Below are 25906 nucleotides of genomic sequence, written 5' to 3' on the forward strand. Positions count from 1 at the left end.
AGACTGGGTAAGTCAGACACTAGGGCAGATCTGTGGCATGGGTACATCTATCAGAATTGCTGGGCGATTTGCAGCTGGCGTGGCCAAGCACAATTAGAAGGTGGTGTCACCTCAAAGAGGTTCAGCCGTGCAGCAAACCCCCTTTAGCTCTTTCCTCCTTCTTCCCTTCGTGTGGCTTACTGTTTGGATCAGAGATGCATCTTCCCTGTACCACACTGATATTGGCACTGATTTGGAGCGAGAAGAGTTTAGACCTTATCTGTTCCACATTTTGTAGGGTCACTTTGTTTCCTGTATTCGGGGAAAGCAAAATTGTGCATCTTTCCTAGAGTTAGACACATTTGTGGTTTTGCCCATATTATGTATTGCTATGGCTAGATACAACTCCAAGTCCTAGCAGCTGGTTTGTACAAAAGGTGGGCACACAGTTCTCATTCCTCATTATGAATGACTCTGTGTCTTTCAGAGTTTTTCAGAGTGAAGGAAACACCCTAGCCATTACTTTTTAAAACATACCATCCTGAATAAACATGCTGCAGAAGAGGTGGCAAGGATCTTCAGTTGTATTAGGTGTTTCCATTCCAAGTAGTTTTATTTCTAGGACTAAATAATCTCCAAACCTGAGTTAAGAGTTTCCATATCACCTTCCACTGAAGCCAGTAAGGTTGAAGGGCCCAACTGTGTACATCTACTTTCTAGTTCTTCCTTTAAAAGTAAGGGCCAGTTACAGTGTGCTCGCATTTACTGGGATTCGTTTAACTGACTTTCACCATACCTTACCAGCCACGAGGGTTTGCAGTCTCATGGATTGCAATTTGAGCTTTGGGGTACATCCAGCTTGAAAGCTGAGAGCAAAACTGCAACTCTGAACACTTTTTAGGTGGTTGTTGTCAGGGTAAAGCAGCCGTTTGGCACTTTGCATGCACTATTTTTAAGCACTGACCCCACCTTTGATTCTCTTGCAATGCTTTCCCCCACATACAGCTCACTAACACAGCACAACACGCTTCTTTCTCTTTGGGAATTCCTGTATTTTTTATTTTTTAAGGAGAGAGATTCTCCCCATTCTTATCAAATCTGGAGAACTGACAAACATTAGTGGCTGCTACTAAGACTGCAGCAGAAAAAACACGGAAAAAGAAAACTAAAAGTCATTCAAGTCAGGCTTTTTCTGTAACATATTAAGTCAGGGCTACTTAAACGGGGGACTCCGACCCACACCTGGCCTGAGGTAGCTTTGTTCACAGCACCACAAGGACCCCTGCACCAGAGGTATGCAGGCATCTAGGTTGGTCATCAGAGGCTCCCTTTGTGGTTCCCAAGGAGTAAGTAGGTGCTTCATTTCATTCCCCATTTTAAACACCTACTTTAACATGAGATTAAGTGACCCTCATTTTTTGTTTGGCAATGAGGTGAGTCAGGGCTGATAACTGTATATTGTAGATACAGGGGTTTGATAAATCAGCCTTGAAGTCGTAGACAGAGACACCAAGGGAGAGATCAGGGCACTTACCAGAAGGAAGTCAACAGCATTGCTGCCATTTGGTCCCATGGACTGCTTCTGCATTTTTTCTTTACAGAGTCATCAAAGAAAAAAAGCCCCATAACAAAGTCCCAAGAAATTACTTGGACCCCAAGAATCAAATGTCTCTCTCCTCATTCCCAGTTCAGGACTGTATCCACAGAACTATTGATCAGGATCCCTCCTGCCTCCTCTCCTTCTAGCCCCAAGGCTGTAGCAATCCTGGCTGCACAGGTCTGCCTTCAGCAGGGCAGGGAGAACACTACCTACATAGAGAGACTGAAAGAGGTGGATTAGTTCGGAAGAGAAATCAATAGAAATCGCTACTACAGAAACTTCCTAACACAGGAAACAGCTCACATAATGGACATTTGCTTGCTATAATGAAAATATGCCAAATTAAAGTATTGCACATTTAAAAATTCTTAAGGACTTCAGATTTTTAAGCACAAATGAGTGTGAAACTCTGACATCGTTACTATGAAGAAGAAATAAATGAGTAGAGATAACACGAGTATCTGCAAGTACCTTACCCCCTTCCGGGAGGGAAACACGAGCGTGTGCACATGTGCCCCTAAATGTGTGCGAACACATGTAGTGGAGGAGTCAGGAAAGGAAATAATTTTATTTTCCTAGACTCCACAGGAAAAAGAAATTCAGATTATGGTGTATTTTTCCTTAAATAAACAAATTAAAAGTTGCAAAATAACAATGTAGAAATTTCTCCCTTGTATCAGCACAGATTTCTAAAGTATTAGGCTACAATATATTTTATATAATGATGAATTTGTAAATGTTTTCAAGAGTAAAACAAAGAATATTATCTGAATATAATGTAATTATTTTTTTTTAAATATAGCTAAAAGAAAACATTAACTGCTTGATGCAAATGGTAGCTGCTGTCTTGACTTTATGCATACAACAAATTAGCTCACGTTTAAAGCTGTAAGGATTTGTTTGGACTTCTCATAGTCTTTCTGTTTGCCTTAATGTTATCCTACCATACTATCTTCTAAATACAGGAAGTTACTTGGAAACATTTGTTTATTTTTTTCAGTTGACCACAATTCCTTGAGATAATTGTTTTAACATTGCCTTTATGGCTAGGCTGTTTCAAGTCTATGTAGCATACCAAAATTATCTTCCAAGAACCTGTTGAATTTCTTTGTGAGTTTTCTCTCAGGACCCAAAACTCTTAAAATGCTATTCTCTCCTTCCTTGCGGTCATTTTCTGAAGATAAGAGCTAGTGGGCTTCTAAGCTCTCTACTCGAAGCATCTTCAATGCATTTTCTTCCATCCTGTTCCTTGTTTTATGAATTTTCTCATGGCTACCCAAGTAATTTTCACCAAGGTTGAGCACAACGTTTCACTAACAACTGCTCAACAACTATCAGTGAATGAGCACACTCCATTCAGATGCCGCAAACTGCCTTTGGACCTGGGAACCGCTGCAGCCAGGAACAGACAGCCCCTCAGAGATGGAGAAAGTGAGGGACCACTCGGACTCCCTACATTAAGCAGGGAGACATCACATGGGTGAGACTTGGGTAGGTCTGAACAAAACTAATTCACGATCCAGTTATAAATCAGCTCATCACTTACACAAACATGTTTAGGAAAACAGAGCTGGTATACACTGACACTCTCCCAAATCCAGACATTACAGTTGTCACATCACAACCATGTATCTCTAGCTGGTACATCATATGACTACCAAAGTGCAGGATGATGGCAAGTCATTTGTATTTTGGGGGACTCTTTACCAACTATTCCGTAGATTAAATTGCTGTTCCGTTATTACCTGCAATTTTGTGTACAGGCCTCTCCAGGACTGTCATCCATGATGCATACATCTAACACAATGCAGTCCATGTCCTAAAGAGCTTCCAAGCTAAGTAGATGAAACACACAGCAGAAATAAAAAGTCATGCTATGCTCACTCTTTGTAGTTGGTGAGCCGAGGGACAGATTTGCTCCAGGTTTCACAGTCATCACTGGCAAAGTGGGAAATGATCCAGGACCCGTGTCTTAACCATAAAACCATGTTTGCTCTCCTGGCATAGAGAGAAACAGGAACTTGCCAGAGAAGCAAAGCAAACGCCAAGCTGTAGCATGGGCCCCTGAAGTATTTTGTTCCCTGGAGAGAGATTAAAGTCTTGCAGTACATATAAACACCTGCCTAATGATGACAGAATTGAATTTATTGCTTCGTGCAGCAAAAATTCCTCAGAAATAAGATACTAGACTTACTATTGAGATCATCCAAAACATACCATGTGTTGTAGTTATCACAAACTTCAGGTGATCAGCCTAAAACATCTGCAGCACATGTACTATCTGGTGAACACCAAGGCACAGCTCATAGAAACTCTGCCTGGGACCCTCCAGGGATTGTGAAGTAGCTGAGACATGATAGACTCGAAAGAACACCTCGCTTCATGATCCTCCACCACCACTTCAGCACAGCAGCTCCAGGGGAAGCACTGCCAAATGCCTAAGCTGCGCACCCTCTCCTTCAGCTTATCACACACTCTTAGGTTAATGGAAACACATTTCTGAGGCTGGGATAAGAAGTTTGAACAGAGAGCTTAAAATGGAACTGCTGCACCTTTTCCTTTGGGAATCAACTGTCTTCTGTAAGTACTTAAGCCACAAAGTGTTTCCAAAAGAATAAAACTGGGCTTCAGAAATGTTAATTAAATGAAACATTTTAAACAAATCTTTCTAATCTCTCTTGATGCATCCACACGGTTGAAAACCAAAGCTATATCATAACCAGCACCTGTTGGAACAAGTAGTATCATGCCCATACAAAAAAAGCTTTCTAGCCCCACCGGGTTTAAAGTTGGTACGAGTAAGGGTAATTTCCATTAAACTGTCCATACTAAATCTGACAGTGATGTTAAAGGTGAGGTACTGTAATTTATATAATGGCCGTAATACGGTCAAAATCCCAGTATAAATGGCAAAACAATCGACACTGCAGTCATCTGATATTGTTGGATTTATTTCCTCTTATGAAAAAAAAGGTTTCATGGCTTTTTATTGATAGAAGATGTAATCAAGACAGTCAGTCTTGACTGAAGAGGGTTAATCTTGCAGGTTGAGGAGGAACCGTATTTGCAGATCGTAAATTAGATGAAAAAGATCCATGTTTATTTATTTTCATTTCTTCTCGTCTGGACAAAAATCCCTATTTTATTATCTGGAGCAACTGGCAAATATTTTAAAATACAGTCCTTACAAATTACAAATTTAGTTTCGCTCCTCAGATCTACAGCCAACAGCAGCTAAGAGAAAGAAAAAAACAAATAAATCCTTGCCCCCACTCACCCTTTCACCACCTTCACAATTCTGTTCCTTTCAGAAAAACTTAAGAGAACTGGTGAACTTTGCAGTGTGCCAAGGAAGCTGGTGCAAATGGGCTATTTTAGATCAAAGGGAGAAATGTCTTCAGAAGTGCCAAGAGCTCCCTCGCCATTACACCAAAGAAGTGCCAGCTCACCTTTTTTGCTGGATGAATATCATGGAGAGAGAAGAGCTGGTGTCTAACATGGGCAGACCTGGGTCATTAAAGACTCTATGGAGTGGAAAAAAACCAACTTTCAGCTCCTTTTGGAAAGAGCCCACCCTGGTGCATAAAGGCAATATACTCGGCAGGGCAATAGCCGACGTGTGCCAGATTCAGCCCTCGACTGAGTTCAGGTTCTGAGCTGGCTTGATCAGTAGTTCCAAGCGACGTGCATCACAGCAGTGTAATTCCCAAGATAACAAAGGCGCAGGAGGTATGTCCACTGCAAAACTGGAGCAATCTCAGAGGGAAAAAAACCCAAGAGCTTTTTAATAAGGCTACCTACAAGTGAGTATCTAGAAAGCTAACTGGATTAGGTATGTTTACAGTTCTAATATTCTCAATTTAAATGATGGTTAAAAGGCTTATTGCTTCTTTCATTTCTATAATCTACCACGCTGAGCCACCTTCAGTCTCCTCTAGCCTTCAGTTTTGAGCCGGCTGCTAATCAAGCAGATTCCTGAAAAAGTGTAGCTCCTTCACTTCCACAGGGTTGAAGTCATCCCCTCCTCTCTGCTTCCCTTCTCTGCAAGTGCTAATGATTCCTTTTGTACCTTTTTATGATTGTGACCATGAAACCAGAGGTTTTAGGCATCCATTTGGGCTCTTTTAGCACTCTTGGGAGCCTGTCCATCATAGCTTTTCCTATCAGAAATGCCCCACAGGGTGACACTGATATCCATTGCCCAGTTTTCTGTCTCCCACAGTGGCTGTTGCAGAAGTTGCTCAGGGGGAGCATGTGAAATGAACCACTATCTGAGGTCCAATCCACACACTCCTCCTGCATCCTGCTATTAGATTTCGGATGTCAGAGGGAACATTGCTGCCTACGCCCGATAGTATCTGGTTTGCACCTTTTATCCATTAATTTGTCTAATCCATTTTGAACCTTTTGACGTGTTCTAACTCCACACTTTCTTGCAACAGCCAGTTGTAGAAGTTTATCACGTGCTTTCAAGAAAGACACTTTTAAAAACCTGTTTTAAATTACGTCCTATCAGTTTCAATGCATGATCCCTGATCTACGGTTGTAGGATTCGGTAAACAAGTTTAGCACTCATCTTCTGCACTGCCTTCTTGATTTTGTAGATCAGCTTCATCCCCGCTCAGCCTGCTCTCTAGACTGAAGTGAGGCCATAAGCCTGCTATTACTTCCCCTTAATAGTTTTAGATGTCCTTTTCCACACCTTTTTTCTTTTTTTAAAAGAAAAAAACTATGCTTTTCTTGAGGTGTGGAGACCAGTTCTATGCAGAACTGAAAAGGTGGAGGCAAGAAGATTTTCTACAGTGGCAAAATGTCATCTTTGGTCATGTTCTTGTTATCCTTCCTGATACGGGCCATTTGGGCTGCAGCTGAACACCGAGCCAACGATGACAAAGAACTGCTAACTCAGCATGGCTTGGATTATTCTAAAGCACCACAGAGCTGTTTCGGAGATGCCCACATTAACTCAAGAGAAGAGACCAGATCACACAACAACACAAGATAATGCCACGCAAAGATACTTGCTTAAGCCCTGGAAGATTTAGAACTACACAAACGCAGTGCACAGACTCCTCCTAGATCTGGCAGTAGCTTGCCCAGCTAGGGTACCTAAAATCACACCACGTCTGACAAAAAGGAGAGGCCAACAGTCCCTCCTGTGCATCTGAAATATCTTCAGAACAGTACCTCTCTCTTGGGGAACCCTCTTCTCTTCCCCCAAGATGTCCAGAGCTCTGTATCTGATGACAACAATGTCTGAAGTCCACATACTACAAATTTAATAACTATCAATAAAAATCAGACTAACAAATTCTTCCCAATTTAAAACTTATTTTCAGTCACTGAGAAAATTTACCAGTACCCCATTTGAAGGTCAAGGCATAGCTGTTATGTGACAGAGCAGGATGAAAAGTATGGACTACTTCCTCTTCACCCAGTGCTGCACGCCTTCTTCCTCCCTACATACGCCACCGATGCACCTCAAAAAATATTTATGAGTTCTCATTCAAATACTTCAGCTGATAAATTTAATATCACGTTCCCTGGTGTAAGCAAAAAAGTAAAATATTACATCGGCCTTCGCACATGTGGAGATTATATTACTTTACAATGAAACCCAGCAAGCTGCACATTACAGGTTTTACCACAATCTCCTTGGTAGGAATGTTTCAAATACGTTGCATATGTGTGAATACAATATCAGCATGCTGAAATGCCTTGAACTGTAATACATCAGACTCTTGGGGGGGGAGGGGGGGGGAAGCCTTCACCTCTCTTGGCTCTGATCTTAAGTCTGTATTGTCCTTTAAGCGCTGAGTTTGACACTGGCGTTCTCTCGTCTCACAGACGGGGCTACTTGGCAGGTACCGAGCGAACTTCCACACAAGTGACAGCTCAAACACGTCCCCCGGCCCTCTGCAGGCTGGTGCCTTGCTGGTGAAACCTCCCTGCGAGGGAAAGCAGAGGAGAGGCCTTGCTGGGCGCGGTACAGCCCTGCCAAAAGCAGATTAAAGGGCTCGCAGCTGTACAACAAAGTCCTTCGGTTTACGCCAACACGTTTCTACACGCCGTAAAAGCCTGCAACATCTGACTGGCTTGGATTTTACAAGGCTACAATACTGGAAAATAAGCGTAGAAATCGGCAACATCCGAAGGCATTAAAGAGTTTCGGGCTCGCCTCCGCTCCCTGCGCCGCCCGCCCGGCCGCAGCACCTGCTCCTCCGGCCCCGCCCGGCCCGGCCCGGCCAGGCCCGGGGCCCCGCCGCCGCGGCACGGCTGCCACCTCCCGCCTCGCCGGGGAAGCGCTGCCGGGGGCCGGCGGAGGGGCCTGAGGGGCCGGGGCGCCCGGAGCCGCCCGCCGCAGCAGCGTGGAGCCCCGCGGGCAGCGTCCCCCGTCCCGGCCCGGCGGCTCCCGCGGCCGCCCGGGCCTGGTCCCCGCGGGATGCCCCCCCGCTGGCACACCGGCCCCACGCCGAGACCCGGCCCCGGTAAAGCGCTTGACGAGCGGGGAGGGACTGGCCCCCGCCCGGCCTCCCGGAGGGGTTATTTCCCCGTCCCGCACCCGGGGAAACCACAACGCACTAGCGGCGGGTGCCACCGCGGGGCCTCGCCAGGCTGAGACTCTCCTAAACTTTGTTTTTCAGGGAAAAAAGCGTGCTCGGTGGCTTTCTGTGCTGAAAGCAAAATGTCAATAGCCGTCAGTGTTCAGCATTGCTACAGAGCAGGGCACGGGCACGTTGGTGTGCCCAGAAAATGAAAAATCGCCCTTTGTCAACACTCCCAAGTGACTTGGTGACCTCCGCATAGGGACTCGGTGGCAAATGTGGAAGCTACATCACCCTTTTGAACTGCAAAACCATCATCTTTGGGGGTTTTTTCATACATAGCAGCCTTCTTCCCAGTAGAGCTCCAGCTCATGTTTTAGGATCTGCTGGTCAGCTTTGTTCATGAACGGTGCAAGACAACTGTAGAAACAACAGCACCTGACTGCATGCTGGAAGAACACGTATGTGCCAGGAGACTTCAACAGGGCTGCACGTACCGTGGTTTTTTTCCCTGACGTTACCTGGGGCTTCGTGATCGGCCTTTGAGACGGCACGCGTGTGTGTACGTGTGCACGCATCCTCACTCCTCCACTGAGCTCTGCTGTCCCTTGGCCGTCACCCTCCCTGTGGGCCAGTGCCAGAGGGCCATGAGAAAACAGGCTTCACCCTCCTTTCACGGGTGATTATTGGCAAGAAATCAGTAGTCAGGCAGGGGCCTCTTGATGCTCAGTTCCAGGTTCTCCTGCATCTCATTGACTCGGCCTCTTGCTGTTCCTGCTCTGCCCCCACCTACTATTCGTTATGTTGACCAGTCTGCCTAACTACCCATCACTTTTTCTTCCCCACACATCCGATCCTCCTCCTTCACACGTCATCTGGAAGTGCTCCTCCTCTCCTCCCACTTTCCTGTTACATCTCCAAGTCCGTGAATGGAAACACTTGAACTTCATAATGAGAAAGATTTTAAGAAGTTAGCTGGGGCTAAAATAAAATGTAAACACCCCTCTGTCAAACAAGGTATGCACAACAAAGGTCTCAGAAACAGCTACGCCACTTTAAGTTCAAAAAAAATCAAAATATTCGAGATGGACCCTCCACTAGGAATAATTTCAGGCCATGAAAAAAAAAAAAGGCAATAAAACAATGTAATTAGGATCTTATGGGAAGGACTAGCTAACATTATCTATATTCACAACCATACTAGCTCAGTCAATAATGACATGATGGATTTTATCATAAGCTAATGGAGACAGCCATACAAAGGATGCAATTCCATCCCTGTTTCTTGGCTGTAGGCCACTTTGGCTAAACATTGTTCTTCTCTTCTGAGTATATGCAAAATCACTCATAGCTCATGTCCAAACAGCATTTTTAGGGGTTTTCTCACAATTGCAAGTAGAAGAGGCACATATATTATAATAAACTTTCATGGGAAGAGGACATATAAATAGGCTTGAGAGTCAGACAGAACGATGATGCTGTTCACAATGATCAGAAAAGGATCAAGACATGCTGGTCTGAAGAAGAAATGTTAAAAGCTGTCATGCTGAGTTTAAAACAGATGGTTAGATAGCCATGAGGGAAGAGTCAGAACCAGCTGAGATTTTGATTTGAATATAAAAAATATCCATGGAAGGAATGGAAGGGTGAAAGTCAGTCTCTGCAGAAATGGGACTTGAACTTGTATGTTTTCAAAAGTTCAGTAGCTTGCTAAATTCCATGCACATAAAGGCATTTCTTCTACACGTGCTGACAAACATTGTATTTTGCTACCCTGAAAAAAGCAAAGCCGAAAGGTGTTACTTGAATATTGTCCATTCAAATAAATGGATGAAGAAGAGAATACATACACCATAGCTTCTATCGACATACAAACACTTTTTTATATATGGATATCTGAGGGTGTTTCATTTTTTTGTGGAGGGGTTCTACAAAACATGACCTCCACTCCCTCAAACAAATACTCTTAAAACTAGAAACATTTCAGATTCCCCCCTTCCCCATTTGCCTTCCTAAACCTGTCCTAAGCATCTGTATTATGTTATCCAACACACTGGCTGCTAACAATACAATCAATACAAAAGGTTACTTTGGGGGCATGGCTTTTTTCTGTCCTCAAAATACAACACTTATTTTAACAGGGATTTGAACTCTTTCACTGTGGAAAATGTTTTAGAACCATTTGGAAACCAAAAAAAAAGGGAAAAAACGAAGCATACTGGAATTACAGTTTTTTGGAGTATGAAAACAGGAAATTTGCTTTAATAAACATCTTTCTGCATGTCAGCATAAAATATATTTTTTCAGTTTCATAACTTGATTGTAAAACTTTACAGGGCAGGAACCTGGCATGCCAGGCACTGACCTAAATGCCTATTATTTCATTGCTTTTAGCAAAGAATATCTGACTGCTTACCCATTGGTATTTTTGTAGACTATTGACATGCAAACTCTACCATTGTGCTTCAAACAGTAAAACTCATTCGAATGTCTTAGAGACATTAGCCTCAGCCAGGCTACAGCACAGATCACCAGATTCCTGACCTTTACTGAGCTGGAGGACTACTCAGAGATAACAAACTTCCAATGAGATAAGCAAAACAACAGCTGGGTTGATATGTGCGTAAACATTTTTCCCCCATGTGGATATAGATTTTTATATTAACTCTTTACACCTAATAATCTTTCAGCAATATGAAATAGCAGGTGCTTATTACAATTGGGTTTTTTTAAACAATGTACAAAAAAAATTACTGTATCAGTTTGTAAAATTTTTAGAAGTGTAGTTCTTTAATCATAGACAGTATCCTCATTTTATGCAATACCATATTCCTCACATATGTCTCAGTGAAAATATTTTAAATACTTTTGCTTAGGTCCTATAAAAAGTCCCCCAAATTGCTTTTGAATTGGAAGAGGAGGCGAAAAGCTCCTACAAGTCAGTGATTTTCAAATTAGTTTTCACTCGCTCATACACTATTATGTGACCAGACCCTTTTGGAATCGAATGGAGGAAACCAAGTTACTAATGGCTGAAAGTTCAGATGTTTGTAGTGTTTTACTTCCATAAAAGATTATACCATCACTTACAACAGGTCAGCTTCATGAAGCAGGTGATGTGGGTTTAAGTTTTTTTGTAGGTGGACCTTCATTCAAAAATAATGCTAATGCATGAGAAAATGTGTTGGATACAACAGCATCCTACCCACTTCATCCACTCAATTTGTTAAAAACTCTCAAAATAAACATCTGCTTGTGGACCAGTGGCTGAAAAATATCCTGTGTATTTACTTAACTGTCTAACACTAACTGTCTGAAACTACTGAGAAAATAATTTTGCCTTTCTTGTTTTCCTTCAGGCTACATAAATCAAGCCACAACTGTGCTCATCCAACATCCGGTATCCGGTTCAACGGCCAAACGCAAAGTTAAAAATCCTACTGAGGCTTCACATCCCAAACACATTACCTCCAAAGACAAGGCTGACAAGTGGACGCATGTTCAGAGTTCCCTTACAACACTGGATGAGACACCTCTGTGAGGTCTCCAGCAAAGGGAGCATGTTTTAGGGACCACATTTGAACGAGCTTCAGCAACATGGACACAAGAGGGGCACTGGCTCCCTGCTGGGATGTTCACCTTATGCAGTACCAACAAGGAACAAAACCAGACAGGTGGAGGCAATTCTAAATTAGCAGCATTGGTTAGAAAACACTAGGCTTTATGCTTCTTTGTAACAGAAAGCGTTAAGGGTACTGTGTGCTTTAATACTAAATATATTTTTTCTTCATGTGGGATTAGTGCTCACCCTCCATAAAATACTTTATGTGTTAAGTAAGACTGGAAGATACACTTTTTTCTTGGCAAAGCAGGCAGAATAATCAAAGCTTTCCAAGAGAATGGTTGGAGCCCACGGAAGCGCCCTGATCCCCCAACGTTTGTGCTACATCAGCACACTACAGTGGGAGATCCTGATGTGAATGAGCTGTCCCAGTAAGAAAGTACCTTCAAGTGAGCACTCAGGCTCCCACTGCACATTCGAGCACACATACTTCCTTTTTAACCAGAATTAGCATGGTGTATGCATGGAGTAGCACTGCCATTATCCCAGATTCCAAAGGACTGAAACATTAAAACAGGCACAGTCGTGGGAAGGCGTGGAGGGCAGGTACAACCAGCTCCCCTATGGGAGCCAGGCAGGGACACCACTCTGTGAGGGTAGGAGCTGTGCAAATATGTGGTGGTGGTGTCGCCCAGATGCCCAAGCTTCTACAACCTACAGCAAAATGCACACGACACAGAACAGCAGTACCGGCCAGAAAGACGCGCAGGTGGTTCCAAAACAAAATAAGCTGAACTGTTCTCAAGGTATCTTTTTATTTTAAATCTCACATAGGATGTTCTTCCAGTACTGTCTGCAAGTCTGTACTTGGCACCTTCACAATGACTTACCTACATTTCTTCAAAGCACTTTGTTAGCTTCCTACTTCACATGGAAACATAAAAATTTAGGCCTGGAAGGGACTACCAATCCATGCAAAACCACTAAAATTTGGTATTTTACTCCAAAAATTCATTCTGTGCACCAAAAGCTACAAAACATGCATTGCTGAGGGAACCATGCTGCATTATCCCAGTTTCACAAGGAAGACCTGCAAGGGACATTAAATATGCTCAGCAACAGACGGGAAAGTCAGGGTCAGTTCTGGAGCTGTAACTCCCAAGCTGTAACTTCCCAGTCTTCTGTTTAACAGTGTCTCATTGCATCCCTTCAGGGGAGAGGCCACAGGTACCTTTAGGGTGATGACTACAGATGGCTGTAATCTAACAAGTAATCCAAAGTCTACTCTGAAGCCTTATCTGAAATCCTGGATGCATCAATGCATCTTCTACGACAAAACAAAATTACCACCTATCAAGAAAAGTGTGAAGAAACCACATCTCTTCAGTCTACAAAGCAGAGGTCTCAGAAGCACATGTTAAGTCTTTCAGTACAAAGGACCAGCAATCACTTGTCTTCCTCAGCCAATCTGAATAAATAATTAACTTTTAAAAAACATGGTGAGCAAGAAAGTTTGGGTAGAATTTACTTCTTAGGAAATTTTTGAAAAGAAATCAAACACTAGGAATAGTCTTAAGTAAAATGTGTTAGTAAATTAAGTATTAATCAGTTCTCCAGTGCTGACCCTGCATAGGTTCTAAGGTGACATCTAGGAAACACAGTTTTATAGGAAAAACCCTAACTTCATACCCAAGCATTTTCATCAGAAAATTTAAGATCTCAACCCAATTCATTCTGGCAAAAATATTTAGGAAGCGTTGGTTCTGTTCCAATGAAAAAGCCTTGGCACGAAGAGAGCTGTCATTCCCTAGTATTAGCATTCATTGCTATGTAAAATGATCAAGTGACTTATTTTAAATAAATCATAGCCCTCAAGTTATATTGAGGTATCGTGCCATTATTGCAAGAAAGGCAGCCTAACAGTCTTTTCTGGACTACAGCTCTCCTTACTCGAACCCCTTTTCCCAAGAGTTAACTGATCGTACTTCATAGTGATTAAGAAATGCATAACCCAGCCGCTGCTGAAGAGGCAATTCCGATATCCCATGGTATAAATGAAACACAGAAGCCACTTTGATAATGAAGATGTTATTTTTCTTACATTGAAAATAAACAGCTAAATTGTGTTCAGTGAAGCAGAACATTTTGCAAAGTTGAATAGCTGGAGTGTGCTGGACTCTTCTCAAATTGCTTGCAGGCTTAATATGTTTAACTCCTTAAGGACCTATTTACAAGACTAATAACTTGACTAAACATAAATTCACAATGTGTTAACAATTTAAGTTTCATACAACTATAGATTCAGTGTGCATCTTCCTCATCTATGGCTTTAAAAAAAACCCCAAAAATAAAAGAACTCATTTTCTTTTCAGTGGTGCCCAGTGACAGGACAAGGGGCAATGGGCACAAACTGAAGCACAGGAAGTTCCGTCTGAACATGAGGAAGAACTTCTTCCCTCTGAGGGTGACGGAGCACTGGAATAGGCTGCCCAGGGAGGTGGAGTCTCCTTATTCAAGACCCGCCTGGACAAGGTCCTCTGCAGCCTGCTGTAGGTGACCCTTCTTTGGCAGGGGGGTTGGACTAGATGACCCACAGAGGTCCCTTCCAACCCCTACCGTTCTGTGATTATAAAGAATTTCACTGCTTCTGTCAGTAAACAAACTCCTAATCCATGAAAACAGACATCTCACCTACCTTTAGTGTGTATCTGAAACTGGTGCCGTCGTACTTCCAGCCTAGCCAAAATAATGTTATCTTACTGCAACCTTCTTGCAGGTTGCAAATGCTCAGAGAACATCTTTTCCTCTACCCAGCACATCCTATTTCTCTACAGTGCTACAGCTGGACAGGAAATCCAGTGATGTTACCACAGCGCAGCCTATGACTTTGACTCACCATTCTCCATAAATATTGTGGGAAGTGCAAAGTGGAACAACTTCCAATATTAAATACACAAGATGAACAGCCTTCCACATCCTCTGTGGAGGTAAAGTAGTAACAGCCAGATAACTTCTTCAGAATTTTATTACAGCAACAGGTTATCAACTTCACGATTACTTCTTTTCAGTGATAGTTCCTTTCCCTTTCACTTCAAGATCATCATCTCAGAATTACAACTCACCCGGACATGAACATTTCTTCCTTCCTTCACCGATATCCTATTTTCTCTCTCCAACAGCAAATTAGAAAGTAGTCCCCTCAGAGTTCAGTATGAGTTGGTATCGGTGTTTCACTTCACAACGATACCATTAGCAGATTTATGAGAAAGTTGTACCAGCAGGAATTTTCCATGCCAAGCTGGTCTCAAGCTAAATCGTTTCACTTAGAAGGACAAATCCAGTTTAAAAAAAATATTTAAGATCTACTGCTTGCCCATGCTAAAGCAACCAAAATTTTATCAAACAGCCCTAGAACCTTAAGCAGGCTAACTTCACATAATCATATGCATCCAGAAAGCAAGTGTCTACACATGATTCGCATGCCTGAACTCCCTTCACAGTCAGTGTATCTGAACGAGGGACTGTGCTCTTCTCCATTCTCCTGGGTCATTTTGTTAAAAACCAACAAAATGAAAAGCTGTATTTTAGCCAAAAAGTCAAACACCTAGAAAAGCTCGGTTTGCTTGCACAGGCTTAGCAAAGATTTAATCAAATTTGAGAATGTATATGTATGGATTTAGTATTTTTTAAAATCTAAATCCACTACCATGGAGGAGCTTATTGGATTGCCCGCTTGTTGTTTTGTGTCCAGAGATTCAGGGAATTCAGATGACTTTACTACTCCTAGCAGGTAAAAAAATGTCCTGGTACAGGACCACGCTCAATTAAGAAACAATTTTCAACCTCAGCAACACACCAGGCCACTAAATCCAGGTACTGAGCTCTAGTTTTGGATCCCAATTCCCTTTGTGCAGAACAGCTAGCCAAGGAAAAGCAAACCATAAATCCTGTTAAGACTGCCAACACTACCACCATCTCAGACAATTCTTTCGCTAGAATGTAGCTTCAAACATTATAAAAATACAAATAACAAATAGCATGTGTATTTTATCCTAAAATCTTGGAAGATGCAGCTTAAGAGGACAAAAGATGAAGTGTGCTTTCATGTACTTCTCTATAGTCAGATACTCAACATTATTAGCCAAGCTCAACTGACACTTTCTCAAGTGTCTTTCAACTTCATTTAAAAACGACTACTCTTACAAATTATTTCTGTTCTCAGTGTTTACAAGCCACCAGTAATTTAACAAAATATGATCTTCAAAGGCTCTTATCTATAGGAGTGAATTTCCGTAATTTCAACTATATACAACAACCTTCAAATGGAAAACGGTAACTTTCATATTTGTGCTAAGAACTTCCCTCTGTATGCGGCACTAGCCTGACATTAACCAGGATGTTAAAAGCTACTGTTTAAACTCCTTTACTGAGAAATTCAGACAAGACTGAACATATGCAAATTCAGCACAAGGATACATTTCTTGTTTTTAACCATACTTGTAACAGGTGACTCCATCATTTAAGTATCCTGAAAAGGCTACTGCAGGAACTTCTCAAAATGCAAGTCACCCAGATCTAGCTACCAGAAAGCTTTGACAGGGCAAAAATCGAGACACTTCAAGAGCTTAAATAAGAGCTCTAAGTGCACCTCAGCCCAGCCTCTGGAGAAGATGCCTGCACCTTGACACTACCTGAATGACTGGGGATGTCAAAAAAGGGGTTACAAACTATAATGAAAATTCAAACTCAAGACCCTGAGAAACAAAATGAGATACACGCTCCTGTCTTCTCAGTCTACAGCTGCCCAGCCCCACATGCTCACGTTTGTATCTTCCCGATCAGCATAAAGGAGCAATTCCTTATGACTCCGTTTGCAGCTGCTCCACAGAAAATGTAAGACATAAAACAACTTGCAGGAGAGAGAAAAGTAATTTTGAATTCCAGTCCCAATCTCACTTTGTTGCCAAAAAGCAAAAAAAAAAAACACCCACCCACAAAACCACAAATACTGCACTGCACTTTATCCAACCAGTAGGGAAACAAAGATAGTGGGCAAGCCAGAGTTCAACACTCCCTTGTTTGAGCAGTGACATCTCAACTGCTTGGCTCCTTTGACTACTAACAACTACAGAATTGGATCTGGTACATGGAAACACTACTTACAAGAAGCTAATTCTACCCACAATTTGCTTCAGAACTGAGTGAAGGGGGGAAAACCCAAGAAAACACACCTTGTGCCAAGATCCCTGAATAAATTAAGGCAGCATTTAAAAAATTCCTGCAGCATCTCAGAAGATTTGGGTAACGGTTAAGGCCGTTCTCCTCATTTGTTTCAGCAGAGGGAGCCAAATTTTCATCACAGATGCAGCAGTAGTTCAGACTTTCCCTAACAAGTTATTCAGCATCCCTGCAGAAGCACAGGCCTAAGCACTGCCAAGCAAAGGTAGTAATCAACTGTCAGCATTTTTGCAACTGAGCAGCTGTGCAAAGTTCTGCAATTTGGTAACTTCTGGGGTAGGAATGGTGAACAGAAGCACCCTAGAAAACATACGGCAGGGATTACCAATATCTTTTTAGCAAGCTGACAGAGTTAATGTACTAATTAAACTACATGAAGACCTGCAAAGCCCTTTCACCTTCTGACATCACCCTTTGCAACTCAAAGAACTCTTCCACAGATACCCACCCATTAATCACACACACATGTGTCAGGTTCAAAATTTATTTTCCGTTCATTTCTTGCACTTGAAGTACTCTTCGATGACATCTTTGGCCTGAGATTCCTTGCCATAGTCCTGTAACACAAGTGAACCCATTAGTAACATACAGACCCATTCAAGATTTGACAACCTGTTTTTAAAAGGACAACTGAGATTCTGACGCTTTTTCTCAAGGCATTCACAAATATCCCCAACCTCAAGCAATTTGCCAGCTAATTTCCCATTGTTCTCTAATAAATGAATATTCTATTAAAGGACTATTCTATTTCATTCAAGTGTAACACCCATTGGTACGGATTCAAACAAATTCTTCATTCCTGCATGAAAAAAGCCAAGTAAAGTATGCGACAGTAAAAACAGTACGAAAACACCTGTGGAAGGCATTAGTCTTTATTGTTAATATGTAGCCATCTCTTGGGACCTCAGAGACAACAATGTCTTCAAGGCTCGTACTGTGGCTTTACTTTACCAGCCTTATTTTAAAACATGATCTGCAAAACATTTTCAAGTTGAGCAGACACATTTAACTGGCATTTCTTTTCTAATCTCTTCTAGTGAAAAGGCCTTTCCTTTAATGCCTGCTGCAAGTGGGCATAGATACTTTTAGGATACAACCCTTAGCTCACAACATAGATAAGAGTATTTTCAATAAGCATGAAATGGAATATAGAACAGGGAAACAGTTTACTTTCACTATCAACAACAGAAAACAACTACTGTTTAAAAAAAAAAAAAAATCTAAGAGCTTTATTTAATAGTCCCTTATCTAAAAGCATCCTTATCTTTACTGCTTATTTTCAGAAGTCAAGAAATAAGCCAGAATTGTCATCACCTTACTTTGACAACCACACAACTGCAGCCCACTACTTTGCGAGGTTTTCCTTCTCTGTCGATCTTGCAGAGACCTACCCATTCACCCAGTTTCTTGTTGTCATCAACCTGTGTAAAACATTGCATCCCGTTAGAACGGGCCATCTCTAACATAACTGGGTTTAGCAAAAAAGCCGCTGTACTCTCAGAAGTATTGGGTAACGGAAGGCTCTTTCCTCACAAGTTTCAGTAGAGGGAGCCAAAGTATCATCATTGTACAGCTCTCAAGTATTTTAAGTTGAAGAAAAAGTCACGTTAAGACACCACCCATGCTCTATAATCACTTGCAGCATTAATTCTATTTCTTGTTATACAGGACACAAAAATGCATTTCAGCTCTGTAAAACACCCGATACACATGCTTTGCCATTTACATCCAGTTCTTCTACTGCTTATGACGGTCACACAGACCTGTTGGGGTTGATGTAGCTTGAGAGTTAGCATGACTAGGCCGCTTAAGCAAAACAGTTAGCATAACTGAACAGGCTACTGGAAAGGACAGCTAAGACTAGCCATTGAGAAAGTTCTGATAGTGCACATGATGTGGGTTAGCAAAAACAAGATGTGTTCAAGGACGTGGAGGCAGCCTGTTGCTATTGGCGTTAGTGCATAGTTACCAATCATAAGGGAATATGGGGTGCGTGAACAGCGCGTAATTTATGTCTGTAGCCTATCTGAATAAGCGTGATCGTGTGTACAGATATGAAAAATGTATATAACCACGCAAGCGGAGCAATAAAGGGAATCAACTGTGCATTGCATCAATGTGTGTGAGAGTCATTCCTGTCCTTGCATGGATGCTGAAACTCGGCACAGACCTAAAACAATCTCTACTGCAAAGATAAATTTTGCTTACATCAGCCATACACAGAATTAACAGCAGTATTACACAGGTCCACACAGGTTCAGGTCTCTGTATGCTGGAACAAGCAGCACATATTGCAAGCAGGACAGCTGTTCCAAACTTGTGCCTGAAGTTCTGACACTCACCTTTATTAAGTTGATCTGATGTTCTGCGCAAAGTGCTTCAACTAACTTTACATACGTGGGTTCATCACAATTTGAAGCCAGAACACAAAGATGGGCTTGGCGTCTACGAAAAAATGAAAATTGACAAATATAACCTCAGTTGCTGCTTAAAACTTTAATAATCAAAACTGCAAAGACTAAAAATCAGCACATGCATTTTTAGACAATCGCTTTGCAAGTTTAGTTTTTGTTTTTGAGACACTATATGGTTTTGAAATACTAAATATACTTTTGCTAAGATATACTACTACTACTAATGTTCTTCACCTATCTAACAGACTACTCATGCATTATTAGCTTTATTATCAGATTTCACTCCAGTTTGGGAAGCTTCTAAAACTCCCACTAAATAAATTCTCAGCCATTGGAAAAAGGTGTAATGACTGGATAAATACCATGTCCTGAACTGGTGTCACTGTTGGCAAGCAACCAAGCTACAAGTTGCTTTTTCTTGTTCACTTCAGATTACAATAATTTAACATTAGAACTGAAATTATTAGAAGCTTGAATTTCCATGTCAAGTTGTCACAAGCTCTTCAGAACAATCTTTTCTACTTACTTTGAAGGAAGCTGCTATGACAGGGTCCCAATTCTAATTAGGCTCTTTGTATACTGTGGTACAATTCTAAGAGTACCAAAGGGATACGTGACAACAGAGAGAGCTGTGTAGGTCTTCTATGCTTAACCTCATGTAATTTGACCACTGCAAACATTGTGATTTTTCTCTACGGCCTCCTCCATCAGTTTCTCCAGAATGTTTCAGCAACATTTCCAAGCAAGAACCATCACACACAAAAGTATATAAACCTTATATGTACATCATCGTTTTAACACACAGCATATGAAATTGTAGATGAACTCAGAAAAACTCTTACAAACTAGGTGCCAGTGACCTAAGCCATATTTCTGTCCATTATTTGGTACCTTGTCTCAGAGCTTTGTGCATACAGGTTTGTCAGACTGCTGTTCTCACTCATGAGACGAGTGAAGGGGTATCCGACAAACTGTTAAGTCATCACGCAAACACTGTAGCATTACACTTAAGCACCGTCCATTCCTAGCAGTATGTGCCTATACAGACACACACAGAGGTGTGTATAGTATGTGTATATCTACACACATACATAGTACTTCACCCTACCAAGAAACCGTAACTGATTACCACAGTTGGCACATACATATGACAAGTTTAGTCTTGATATTGTACCAAAGCAGTTACAGCTGCAACAAAACAAAAAATGAAGCTAAGAAAAAAGACAAGCTACGAATTTCAGTTTTTCTTCATAAAAACCAAACCAACTCTTCCAGGTTATGTCTGACATACATATTAACCCTCCCAACTAAAATTCTTAGAGAGTTCTGAGGTGAGCTTATCATTTCTTAAAACATAAGGTTCTTGAGCCCCAGATCTCCATAGCTACGTACCACAAAGGCCATTCCATTTCCTTCATAAAACCAATCCACAGGAAAGCTCAGTGGCACTGGGGTCACCAAAACACCTAATACACTAAATGGTGTTATTCTTGAGTCACAGAGCTTGGCATCTGTATTTTAAGATCACAATTAGAGACCCTGAAACAGAGATAGCAAAAAACCAAAAATCCTTGGCAGAAAAACACGTTCTTGCACAAGCTTTCAACGGAACACGTGGGCAGCACAAGCAGCGCATGTGTTCAACACACCTCATCCATCACGACATGCCTCACACCTGGCTTTACTATTTATCCACCACAGACAAAACGGGGACACCACTTACTTGTCCAAGGCTTTGGCTGCTTCACGAATACCACGAGCTAGGCCATCATGGATCAGCGCGGTCTTCAGCACTTCTTGCAGGGCGGTGTTAACATCCATTACACCTCCAGCAGTAATGCTAAAGAGACGACAGGCGTCACCGCCCCCCATCGCGCCCTCGTCCCACAGCCGTGAGCAGAAGCTGCCCGCCCGTTAAACACCTCGGCAGGCGGGCGAGCCGAGGAACCGGGCCGAGGCAGGCCCCGGGAGGGAGACGCCGAGAGCGACGACGAGGGGAGGCGAAGCGCCCCCGCCCCCCCCTTCCCCGCGCCCAGGCAGCCCCCGGTGACCGCGCGGCCGGAGCCCCCAGCCCCGGCGCGGGGCGGCGCCTTCAGGCGAGACGCGGCCCCTCCGCCCGCCGCCCCCCCGCCTGCCGCCGCTGCGCTCACCCTTCCTCGGCCATGGCGCTATCGGTGGGTGCTGTCCCCGCCCGGGTTCCTGCTGCAAATACAGACACAGGCCACCCCGGTGAGCGGCGCCGGCCGCACTGGGGCCCCCGCCTGGCCCGCTCCCGCCGCGATGCCGTGCCGGTCGCGGGGATTCAGCCCGCCGGGCCCGGCCGCCATCTCAGCTACTCACCCCGGCACCACCGCCAGCCAAAGAGGGGGCGGGACTTCCGCCCCAAGCTCTTATACCGCGCGAGGACCCCAGCCCACGCCGGCGCGGAAGCTGTCTGCGGCGCTGCCTGAGCTGGCGCCTCGCCCGCCGCGGGCCTCCCTTGGTGCCGGAGCAGGCCAGGCCCGGCCCGGCCCGGCTCGGCTCGCAGCATCCGGCTAAGGCCCCCCCCGGGGGTAGGGTCCCCCCTGGACCGTGTCCCATTATCTTCCCTCGGGCAGTCAGGGCACCTGTGGCTGCTGAAGCGCTCCGGCCTCAAATGGCGCCGTGCCCTAGCACCCGGCAGCCTGGAGGCAGACGGGGAACAAACCTTGGTTCGACCCCCGCGGCCTTCCAGCGGGCCGTGAGGAGACGCCGTCGGCACGGTGACCCTCCGGGGCTGGCGAGGGCACGGCGGGGCGGAGAGGGGAAGCGCAAACGGCTCGGCCGGGCCGGCGCGGCCCTGCGGTGAGGCCTGGCGGGGGCCGCGGCTGCCGGCGCCGGTGTCAGCTGGGGGAGGGTACGTGCCCTTCCCGTTACAGAGGTCTGGAGGGGGCAGAGGCTGACCGGAGCCCTCCCAAAAGCAGCCGTGGCGGCAGAAGCGGAGTCTGGGGGCACGGCGCTCCTGGCACTCCGAGCCGCCAAGGGCTAAGCCCTCCGGAGCACCGCTGCCCGTTCCTCCCGCTGCGTGACAGCCTCCGGGGCGCATGTGGCCACCCCCAGCCGCTGCCGTGGGTTGCTTGAAGCTCTGAACTGCTACCTCGGTTGCAGTACCCCAGCAGGCTGCAGCCGCTGCAACCCCAAGATGGGTACTCTCATGTAGCAGCTCCCGTGGGACGCTGGGCCGTGACTGCTCCCCTCCTTCCTCCCCAGGAAGTGGGAATGTAGAATTCGCTTCGTACTGCTCAGACCCCAGAAAGCACGCACACAGGAGCTATAATGCCCACCTTCTTTCCCTCTCCCCTGGAAGAACGTCCTTCCCTGTACCCGCCTACCACTTTATCTTCTTGTGCCCCTTAAAAAGCTCCAAAGATGCTTAATCTATAGAGGAGTTTTTGTACGGAGTGGAACAATAAACCATTACCTCCCTCAAGGTCATCAAAGGGTAACAAGAAGTCCTTAGCCAACTGTCAGACATCTCAGCATCACCATATAAATGCAATACATATTCTGTCCAGCAGATGGAAGTATGCACATCTGAAAGATTTGCATAACAGCAAGGGTGATTATCACAGCCAAATGATAATTAACATTCTAAAAGTACAACATGCCCAACAGTTTTGCTGACACAGTTGCAAGAAAAGGTGCTCTAAGATAAAAGTCACGTACGTGTAGAGGGGAGGCTTGCATTGGCACTGAGCTCTGTGTTGAAATGTTGGTACAGCCTAGCAGGTGTGTGTATTTGTGTGTAATAACTAATGGCAGTGTGTGATCCTGTTTGAAAGTCCACTCCGCCGCACAGTGTGTTAATGTGAGCTTAGCGTTCACGTGGGCGCTCTGCAGGCTGTTCGCACCACTCCACCTGCTCCACCTTTCCTACAAGGAGTAGCTAGTTTCTGGAACTCTGTATTTTGTCCTGGTGTCACGATGTCCATTTAGTGCCCTGCAGTTTAATTGCTGGCATACAGCCATGGGGCATGACACGTTTCAGCCACGGTCTGCAGTCCTGTGCTAGGAGCACTTCCAGCCCATTCGAGGGTGGGGGAGCGGGGTAACAAGCAGAGGAGCTGCCCAGTGCAGTGCCAGAGCCTGCCTGGGCTCCCGAGGGCTGAGGTGGTGTCAGTGCGAGCGCTGGCTTGGTGTTTCACCCAGCAGCCAGCCCCAGCAGAGGAACTCGATCCTCTCAAAATTTGCTCGTATTATAACACGCTGCCTATAAACTTGGATTTGGGGAGAGGAAGAGTAACCACAAGGGGCTGTCACATGGCATTCAAGAACCTGGATTCTCGCTAGCCTGCTATTCTGGGCAATCCATTTGGACTCAGCATCTTGCTGCATGTATTTAAAAATCTTTTGGTTACAGCTGCTACCCTCTGTACTCTGCATTCGATTCCTTGACTCCTCCTGACTGTCCCCCCTTTCCAGGGTGGCAGCTTTCCTCTTTTTTCCCTGTATGATTAAAATGGCAACTGAACTTGGGGGCTTTTTCAGAAAAGCAGTACTGCAGTGAGGATATAATGGTTCACTGTCTCAGCCATCCTCTTCCTGCTCCTTTTTGCTTTCTCTATTTCTTGTCTCTTGCTGTGGTAACCTCTACCTTCACCCTGTGCCCACCCTGGCAACCACGACCCATCTTTTCTTGAAATTGCCAGACTCCACTGATAGCTTCAGTGCCATGTTGTAAACTGTGGAGACTCAGGAACTGAGTAATGAGTAGTTCAGACAGCGGCACAGTATGGTGAGGCAGCCAGGTAGGCAGCTGAAAGCGTCAGGCATGAGACAGACTCCCAGGAGAGGTCCACGACACAGCTAGACTCTGAACAATCGGTTCTGAATTTCGGTTCTGAACAATCCTCGCAAAACTTATTTCCCTCTGATGTCTGTTTCTGGAAATACAAAGCACAGGCATGTGCTATGATTAGATTTCTAATGGCACAAAATAGAATTATCAAATTATCTCAGCTGGAAGCCTTCTTGCAACTAACACTGGTGCACATTTCACCCTACTCTTCCTAAACAATTACCTTACTAATTTCCTGGTCACACAATCCAGAAAAAGGTTTTTCATCATAAAGATTTTTGTAGAGGGCAAGCTATTTTTACCCATTTTCTTGCCCTGTATCCACAGAAGTCCTGCTCACCAGCCCAGAGCGGGGAGATGTGTATTTCCAAGCACCTCCAGGTACCGGTTCGGAACCGCCAGCCACTCAGGAGTGCAAGAGATGTCTGTGTTGAGTTTCAACTGCCTGGAGAAGATACGGGGAGACCATTCTGGGGTCTCGGAAGGAGGACAAGCTATGGCATTTTAATACCGATTTGAAAAGAAGAAAGACTTTGACATCATGATAACAACACAGTTTGCTGGTTTTGTTGCCTTCCACAGATTCTGCACTAGACTCTTGAAGGATGTGGTTATCATGTGGTTACATTACAGCTGTTTTAATTTTTTTCCAAATACCTGCTGCCGCCACTATGACTTCTGGCAAAAGAAATAGTTTTGAAAGTAGTCGGAACCTTGTTGAATGAGAGTCTAGACTGAAAAGCGCAAGTAGTTGAAGACTATTTCACCTCCTGAATGTAATTGACTATCTCTAGCCACAAAAGGAAAGCTTTATTCTCTCTCCATGATTTTAATCTCTCTCTACAAGTTTCTCTTATTCGCTGTATTTGTGTATCATGCTTTGCATATATCACCTTTTTCTTGTTATCCTTTTGCCGAACTCAGGATGACTTGCAAGTGCTCTTCCTCTTTTTTGGGGGCAAGGGACAGCATCTACGAAAAGGATTTACGTTTCTGTGTTTTTCTAGAAGCAGACAGGAAAAGATCAAGATAATTCTTAGGGATTTCTAAGTTCACAGTCATAATATATGCCACACATAATAAATTGTCAAAATAGGCTTCACCAAAGGAATGTGTGGCTGTTGTTCTTTGTGGCTTTCCTAACCTTGTGATAAGAAAGCTATTCTGCTTTTTCCTGTCACATGGAGTGGCGGATTCTAAAGTTAGGTACATGGCAACATTTGCTCTGAAATGCCTTATTATGTATCTTAATATTGCAGCTGCTGACAAGATGGAACGCTGGTGGCCTAGTTAAAATAGTGCTTTTAACAAGTAATTAGTTTTTTCTCTTCCAGCAATAGGTGGTCCGTCTTTTATTACATTTTGAAGAGATCCCCAGCTCATGCCTCATCTCCTTCCTCGCTTTCCTCCCTTCCCAACAGGAACTTGTTCCAAATGTGTCGATAATACCACCTCCTCCTCATCTTCAGCCTGGATTTACTCCTGGCCAGTTTATAGCCATTAACTCTTGTGACGGCCTTGTCATTCAGCTCTTCTGAATGTTTTGTGGATCCTGTAACTTGCCAGAGGCCGTGTAGGTGACCATCGATCTTGCTTGGTCTACCAGGTGTTAGAAGCCATCCCGAATCACTTGTTGGTATGGAAGACAGAGAGGCGTTACAGCTCTTTTTAAAGCAGATGAATGCTTGTGCTTACCAGGCCACTCGGCAGTCCCACAGCGACTGCCAGCTGCCCCCGGGGAGCCTCACAGGG

The 25906-nt window shown here is 44.1% G+C and overlaps 1 protein-coding gene and 4 non-coding genes across 6 annotated transcripts; all 5 read right to left on the reverse strand.

Moving 5' to 3' along the window:
- Positions 1-16968: 16968 nt before the first annotated feature.
- LOC142360692 (small nucleolar RNA SNORD100) lies at positions 16969-17053 on the reverse strand. Its single transcript, XR_012763302.1, has one exon. It is a non-coding gene; the product is annotated as a small nucleolar RNA SNORD100 (small nucleolar RNA).
- A 341-nt stretch (positions 17054-17394) lies between these two features.
- Positions 17395-21730, reverse strand: RPS12 (ribosomal protein S12). 2 transcript variants are annotated; one of them, XM_075414042.1, is made up of 6 exons: positions 21679-21730; positions 21489-21540; positions 21062-21178; positions 19267-19369; positions 18244-18345; positions 17395-17481 (listed from the first exon to the last, which is right to left on the reverse strand). In XM_075414042.1, exons 2-6 carry the CDS (start codon positions 21500-21502, stop codon positions 17419-17421), a joined length of 399 nt encoding a protein of 132 aa, XP_075270157.1. In that variant the 5' UTR covers positions 21503-21540; positions 21679-21730; the 3' UTR covers positions 17395-17418. The 2 variants fall into 2 exon arrangements, with proteins under 2 accessions (XP_075270157.1, XP_075270158.1); XM_075414043.1 differs by lacking the exon at positions 21679-21730.
- LOC142360689 (small nucleolar RNA SNORA33) lies at positions 17806-17940 on the reverse strand. The gene has a single exon (XR_012763299.1). It is a non-coding gene; the product is annotated as a small nucleolar RNA SNORA33 (small nucleolar RNA).
- On the reverse strand, positions 18413-18498 carry LOC142360690 (small nucleolar RNA SNORD100). The gene has a single exon (XR_012763300.1). It is a non-coding gene; the product is annotated as a small nucleolar RNA SNORD100 (small nucleolar RNA).
- On the reverse strand, positions 20256-20330 carry LOC142360678 (small nucleolar RNA SNORD101). Its single transcript, XR_012763288.1, has one exon. It is a non-coding gene; the product is annotated as a small nucleolar RNA SNORD101 (small nucleolar RNA).
- Positions 21731-25906: the final 4176 nt, after the last annotated feature.

Source organism: Opisthocomus hoazin, chromosome 2 (assembly GCF_030867145.1).
Source record: "Opisthocomus hoazin isolate bOpiHoa1 chromosome 2, bOpiHoa1.hap1, whole genome shotgun sequence".
Taxonomy (NCBI): domain Eukaryota; kingdom Metazoa; phylum Chordata; class Aves; order Opisthocomiformes; family Opisthocomidae; genus Opisthocomus; species Opisthocomus hoazin.

Coding starts and splice junctions, on each gene's coding strand:
- RPS12 (XM_075414042.1), bottom strand. Junction 18,346..19,266: donor ATCAGATCAACTTAATAAAG/GTGAGTGTCAGA, acceptor TGTTTTACACAG/GTTGATGACAACAAGAAACT. Junction 17,482..18,243: donor GCAGTTGTGTGGTTGTCAAA/GTAAGGTGATGA, acceptor CTTGTGTTACAG/GACTATGGCAAGGAATCTCA.